The following is a 6,955-nucleotide window of genomic DNA, read 5'->3' as shown; positions in this document are numbered from 1 at the left end:
TGGTATTATTTCCTGCATCATTTCATTGAGGGCTGGGGGTTCTGCGAATACGCTAGCGAGCAGACGATGCCACTAAGCACAAAGTGAAATCTACATGGGGCGCAGGTTCCTCCGACCTGGAACCCCTAACGCCACTCACTCCACCACGCGGACAACTAGCCAGACCCGAGGCTGCGTGTTCTCTCCGCCGCCCTGGCCCCGCAGCGCCCCCCTCTGTCCTCCGACGGCCTTGCACCGGCTATGCCATCTGCGCGCGCCTCTTTTTTCCAGGCGAAGAACAGCCCCCCCCCCCCCCGCCCCGCTTCTGGGCCCGCAGCCTAAAGCGGTGGAGGATCCGTGTTCCTAAACTACCCCGCTACCCCCACCCCCGCACACAGAGACATTAAACTCTGACCCAGGGCCGTTTCTGGACCCGGAGGCACGCGCTTCTATCCCGAGGCCCAGTCCCGCCACCAGGCGCGACCGTCCCCTCCCTCTCCAAACGGGAGGAGGCGAGTTTAAGGCGACGGCGCGTCCGCTCGGCAGGTTTTAAGGTCCTGGGGAGACTGGAGAGGAAAGGGGTTAACTAACGGGTGCGGTGCGTGCGCAGACATTCGGAGCGCACCGGCTTCGCCCCAGCCTCGCCGCGACCCCGGGGCGTTCGCCGCCCCCCCCGTACCCCCCAGGCCTCGTCGCCTCCAGGCCGGGCGGCACGTCGTCGCCCTCTCTCCGGCCGGCCGGCGGGGCCGGGGGCCGCAGCGCCGCGAGCATCTTGCAGAACAAAGACTCAGGTCTAGACGGGGCAGCGCCGCCGCCGCCGCCGCCGCCGCCGCCGCCTCCCCCGGCTGCGGCTCCGGCGCGGCCGACCCCGACCCAACCATCCCCAAACCCACCAGAACGGCGGAGTTGCGGCTCCACGCGCGCTCCCAAACCCAGCGGGGCCCCAGGAGACCACCGAGCCCGGAGGCCCGCGGTGGGGACGTCGCTATTCAAAGCTCCCCCCGCCCCTCCGACACCAAACCCACCCTCCGAGGCCCCTCTGCATTTTTATGTTTTATTATTGTTTTTCAAGCAGCCAGAGTCGTCATTTTCACATTGGGAAGGGGGCCTCGTGGTGCCCACGTTGGCAGCAGGTGGGGCAGGGGAGAGGGCGCTGCAGGTTTGTGCTGTAAATCGCTGTCTTTTTGCGGCCGTTGTTCCCACTCGCCACCCACCGCCCCCCTCCACCCGGGTTTTCTTTTTTTTTTCTCTCTCTCTCTCTCTTTCTTTCCGCAGCGCAGTTGCTATGGGTTACCAGGGCGGTTGCCATGGGTTACCGGACCGAGGCCGGCTGGCTCGCTACCTGCCACCCAGTCGCCGCCGCAGCCGCCGCCGGCGGAGCGCCCGGGCGGGAGGAGGCGGGAGCGCGCGTGTACGGGACGCGGCGCGGGGGAGTGTGCGCGGGCCGCCGAGGCGCCGCAGCCAACGGGCGGCCGAGGGTGCAGCGGCGGGAGCGCCACCGCCAGTGGGGTGGGGGCAAAGCTATAAAGAAGACCCAGAGGTAAGAAACTAACAAAAACACAACCACAAGTTATGCCCGTGCTGTGCCTCTGCAGCAGCAAAGACAAGCGGTGTGGGGTTTGGGGATGAGTCTACACTTCTCGTGGGGGAGAGAAAGGGTGTGTGCCTCTTTGGCATAAGCCATTTGCATAGTGTCTTTAGACCAGAGTTTACTTTCAGCAGAAAACCGTGGCTGAATTTTTTCCCCTCTTTTCTTCTGTATCGTTTGAAAAGAAGTCTTTGGAATTTTGGAGACAGAGAAAATGATCATTACCAGAGTTGGCGCAGCTGAAATAAATGACTGTCCAAGGCAGTGTTCATAACAATGATCCAGAAAAGTTTCCAACAAGAGTGAACAGCAATTGTGTCTGACTTAAAGGGACAATGGTGACTCGTTTGTGAGATGCATACGGCAAAGAACAGAGTCAAAATCCTTAGTAAATATTTCAAATTTTAAAATGTTGCTTACCTACATTCTTCTAAAATTTTTGAATTCCCTCTATTAAAATGTATTTCTTATGACCTTTATTTGCAAAGAAAATTGTATCTATGCTTTGAATGTCAAATTGCAGTAATTAATTTCAGACGGCGTTTTGTACTTGAAAATGTGTCTATATAATAAAGGAAGAGAAGGTCTATATTCCAAACAAAAACAGAAAATTGTGTTGAAATTAATGGTTTTCCTCCACTGAAAAGATGCTACATTGGATTTACAGGACACCAACTAAGCAATTTAAGTATTAAGAGGGCAACTATTTAGAAAGAGAATAAGCTTTTGTTGTGTTATATTTGTCTTAAAACTGTAGAGGCCTTTTGTGAAAAAAACTGTCTTCCATTTATAGCTGAAATACTAAAAACCTTATTTGTACCACAGTAGCTCCATAATGATAAATCCTTAAGGCACCAAAAAAACGGAGTTCAAAACAACATTCAATTTACTGTTGGATATAACTGTAATTGTGGCGAGGCTAAATGAATTTGTTTATGTTCTCAATAGCCATAAAAGAAATTTTATTCTTTTACCTTACTACAGTAAGGTTATTGCATATCACTTGTTTGTATTTAATTATTCAATAAAATGTGCATTAGGCTTGAAAAGCTCCTGCAAGATATTTAATATCTTAAGGGACATAACTATTTAAAGATAAACATTTCTGCTTTTCCTTGGCAATTTTTAAAACTTGTAATTTTAACTAGAATCTAAGTCACTTTCTTCCAAGTGAGACTTTAAAGAAGCCCTAAGTAACAGGTTGTTGACTTTCCTTGTCGACACCTCTGGGTTATATATAAAACCAGTTCTCAAACAAAACACACAAACTGGCTTTATAGGTGAATCATTTACCCTTTAAGAACTAGCCAGGGAAATACAGTTCTGCTGTATGTAAATCATAAAGCATCCAAGATTACATTAAAAATAGTTTTAAATACACATCGACTTAATTTAGTTACTTAGTAACTACTTTTTTTTCCCAAAGAAAGCTTTATAAAATTACGCCAGAGAAAAATAAGAGACTTGAACATAGCAAGAAGGCCACTGGGGGCTGAAGTTTACCTAAATATCTCAGCTGCAGAAAATGAGAAGCCAGTGCTTACAAAACAACCAAACCCAAGGCTAAAAACCTCAAATGTGTACAACTATACTGAGCAGTAAACCAAATCTTACCCACGTTTCTCATTAAAATTTACTGCTTGCTCAAAAACACCCTGAAATTAGGTGGAAGTCAAAAAAAAAAATGTATTCTCTTCTATAAAATAAGTGATCCAACAAACTGAACTTGATTTTTTCATGTTTAATGTGAAAACGATGATCATGTGAAGGTTACATACCACAGTATTAGGCATTACTTAATATCAACTTTAATGGCTATGTTACATCATCTAAAAATATGACAATTGGTGGCACATTACATGCTGTTGAAAACTGCTGTAAAACAGAAATAATGTGAATTCAGACACATATTGCCAAACAAGCTGGGGATCGCTCTTACATGGCTAGATGGCAAACTTCACAGGTTAGCAAGATAAAAAGAAATTGCTCCATCTTTTCCGCCCCCGTGTTAAAATGAGTCTTAGATGATAAAATAACAAGATCCAAGATACATTAAATAAAAATATTTACAAAAGTTCAATAATGTTTTGGACCAAACAAAAACAAAAAAGGAAAACTTAAGGAAATCATTCTTGTTCTAAATTTAATTTATTTTCTGTTCTTAGTTACGAGCACTTCAAAGGCTTTTTAATAATACAGTCACTTTTAAACTCCCAGTTAAAATGAGGTGAGGTAACATTTAATTAAAGCAACAAGTTATCGCAGTTACGTAGAAGTGTCTTCCCGGTAGTTTGAGAGACGCTTCACACCATTCAACAGAGAAGAAACTTGGATAATTATCTCAAGGAAACGCTGCCTCATCTGAAATTTGAAGTTCAATGTAGTTTATCTAAGACATTTTATCTTTGGGCCACTAACAAAGAAGACATTTTATTAAACTGCGCCAGTCCTCAGGCAGATGCCTTAAAAGAAAGGCTCTTGAAAAATGAGTAATTCTTAAATTAGCAAGTTGATATTCTTTTCTAAATGATGGGAATGTTTATTGAAAACATTAAATGTATTACTTTTTATAAGATCCCACTTGTAACTTAAAAATAAGTAACAAGTAACCACCACTGACACTGAAAGTTATCTAGTGATAAGAAATTGCACATTTAGTCAGAAAACAGTCAACCTGGAATTCTAATTACACGCCGGTAATGAAACCACAGTACCTGTTTCCAGAAACCAGGTGTTAAAGCTTAATGTGAACAATGCAAATGTATTTCTGAATCTATATATTGCAAGTATGAGCAAAATTACGAGCACGATTTCTGTTTTCATGGAAGACGTAAACATTATTTTACCATGTCTCTAGTCATAAGGTACATTTTCCATCTACGTATGAAATAAAATACTGGAAAGGCGAAGCTTCTTAAAATATTTCAAACACCCAAAGCGAAGTGTTTTGCCAGTGCAGGGGAGGTGCCCAGAAAACATCAGCCACATGTCTGAAAGAGGCCGTCCGGTCGATGCCGTCAGTCTTCATACTGGCTAAGATCACACGAGCTGGGTTTATGCTGACGCTGTCCCACTGACACGAGAAGGAAGGCGCTTTCTGGATTTTCAATGCTGCCTATTTATCTATCTTTTCAAATTCAGCAAAACCAACTCGGTGCTTCTAAATGTATGTGGCATTTCAGTTCAGGACAGGATCTAGTTTTACCGATAATGTTTGCCTACAAAGGAGAGTTGCATTCGCGGGCCTTTAGCTTTTTACAGGAGCTTATCCAAAATAAGACAACATAAAAATACCACTAATAAACAACCCAACGTCTTTAATTAAATACCTACTATCATGACAGGGAGCGTTAGGTAAGAAGCTATTATTAGTGAGCTTGCTTCTCCACGACTGGACGTAATTCACTATTCCGAAGATGGTAACATCAGAATTCTTTTTCAGGATTCCTGCGGGGCTGTGCTCATTTTACATCCGTGTGAACTGCTGTCATCACTACTGTGTCCGAGCCCAGAGGATGAACTGGAAAAGAAGAGAGGGGGAAAATAATAAAAAGAGGAAATTGGTTTTCACAACACACTCAAAGCCTGAGTAACAGAGGAGAACTTTAATTATCTCCAGTCACAAAGAGAGACAGGAAATTTGGACTTTTAATTAGCCATTTGGAGTGCAGTTGGATATTTTTTTAGCTAGATAATTTAAACGCGAATAATTCAAGTCTGACTAAATGAAAGTCACATAATCAGAATGCAGATAATTGAATTTCTACTGCGTTCATTAATTCAGTGTGGAGGTGTGTGTGAAGACTACTATGATGAGCTGTCACAGCTCAATAAAATCTCAGTCAATTAATTTTTTCATTATCTTAGTATTACATCAACAAAACAGTGAGGTGCCTATGCATATACACACATGTACGTGTATATGCGCACACACATGCGCGCTCTGTATCATACAGACGCATACACGTTAACTCGAAATGCAAGGCGATACCTTTCTGAGTCATAATCTATATCATTTTCTTTTTTTCCTTCTTCATCTTCTTCAGGGAAACGTCTGTTCATCAAGGCAAACTTGTGAATTGCGTCTTCTACCGAGTACTTCGTCTGCCCGGAGACGCAGGCCTCAATGTCTTCCGAATTCAAATGGCTCTGCAGGAAGAGGTGAAGGCAGCTGTCCGAGAGCAGAAGCGCGTTCTGTAGGACCCTGGGCAAAAGAAACAAGGAGACATCCTCGGTGAACGGGGGTGGACAATTCGAGGGTAGGAGAGAGGAGAAACGTTAGAAATGTGCCACCGCTATAATTTCTCTACTATGGCAAACTTTGCATCAATTACAGACTCTGCCTATTAAAAGGATGAAAGCATATGTTAACTTTTATTCAATTATTTGGAAATTTAGGTGAGTAAAAACACGAAGCTAATAGTTAACAACATCTGTTAAAAGAATAACTTCAAGGACGTTTCTTCAATTTAACCATCTGTTATGACCGTGTGGATTAATTATGGAAAGATTCTGCTGATAGTCCTAGAAATTTATTCTACTTAAAAAAAATTTTTTACTGCCAACCAGCATGTCTGTTCTGTGATCTTTATTGGCTAGGCTGTCATCAAACATCAAAACTTTCCACTGCCATTAAAAATTATATTTAAAAAGTCAATACGTTTCTCAGCATGTTTTACATTTTAAAACTTTACAAGTATACTTATGTACATGTTTACAACAGCTAAGTTGAGAGGTGGCTTTTTTTGAATACCTAAAATCGGCGAGAAATTTCTCCATACTCTGCAGTAGCACTGTGTATCTATGTTATTAAAATAAGCCATCAAATAAAATTGCTCCCAGCTAATTTTACCATATCTATACTTAAACCATGATGATTCTGTGGTAAGTACATACTAGCCTTCCCATATTCAAAGTCAAAGTTTACAACGAGTACAGATTTCAACCAGTGCATCAGAACTACACGGAAAATTAAAAACGACTCTAACAAATCCATACATGCTCAAATTCATATTATTACTGAATGTGGGTTTTCTTTCTGAAATGCATGTCTTGGGAGGGGAAATGAAGTCAGAGTACACCCTTATTTTTATTTTTATTTTTTTAAATGTTTTTATTTATTTTTGAGACAGAGAGAGACAGAGTATGAGCAGGGGAGGGGCAGAGAGAGAGGAAGACACAGAATCTGAAGCAGGCTCCAGGCTCTGAGCTGTCAGCACAGAGCCCGATGCGGAGCTCGAACTCATGGACTGTGAGATCATGACCTGAGCTGAAGTCGGACACCCAACCGACTGAGCCACCCAGGCGCCCCACCCTTATTTTTTTTTTTTTTTTAATTTTTTTTTCAATGTTTTTTATTTATTTTTGGGACAGAGAGAGACAGAGCAT

General features: G+C 43.0%; 1 protein-coding gene and 1 long non-coding RNA gene across 8 annotated transcripts in view; one reads left to right on the top strand and one right to left on the bottom strand.

The window, feature by feature from the left end:
• The first annotated feature begins 687 nt into the window (after window positions 1-687).
• LOC144614936 (uncharacterized) lies at window positions 688-5,721 on the top strand. Its single transcript, XR_013553250.1, has 5 exons — window positions 688-770; window positions 1,055-1,138; window positions 1,255-1,519; window positions 1,753-1,955; window positions 5,614-5,721. It is a non-coding gene; the product is annotated as an uncharacterized LOC144614936 (long non-coding RNA).
• SNX10 (sorting nexin 10) overlaps window positions 3,294-6,955 on the bottom strand; it is a 75,678-nt gene continuing 72,016 nt past the window's right edge. For all 7 annotated transcript variants that reach the window (XM_060632757.3, XM_060632754.3, XM_060632759.3 and 4 more), the window contains 2 exons: window positions 5,559-5,771; window positions 3,294-5,087 (listed from right to left, as the gene is read on the bottom strand). In XM_060632757.3, the coding sequence (XP_060488740.1) occupies window positions 5,006-5,087; window positions 5,559-5,771 (295 nt within the window). In that variant the 3' untranslated portion in view covers window positions 3,294-5,005. The remainder of the gene's footprint in view (window positions 5,088-5,558; window positions 5,772-6,955) is intronic.

Source organism: Panthera onca, chromosome A2 (assembly GCF_046562875.1).
Source record: "Panthera onca isolate mPanOnc1 chromosome A2, mPanOnc1 haplotype 2, whole genome shotgun sequence".
In the NCBI taxonomy this organism is placed as follows: domain Eukaryota; kingdom Metazoa; phylum Chordata; class Mammalia; order Carnivora; family Felidae; genus Panthera; species Panthera onca.
The sequence above is the reverse complement of the archived record's forward strand: the minus strand, read 5'-3'. Positions and strand labels throughout refer to the sequence as shown.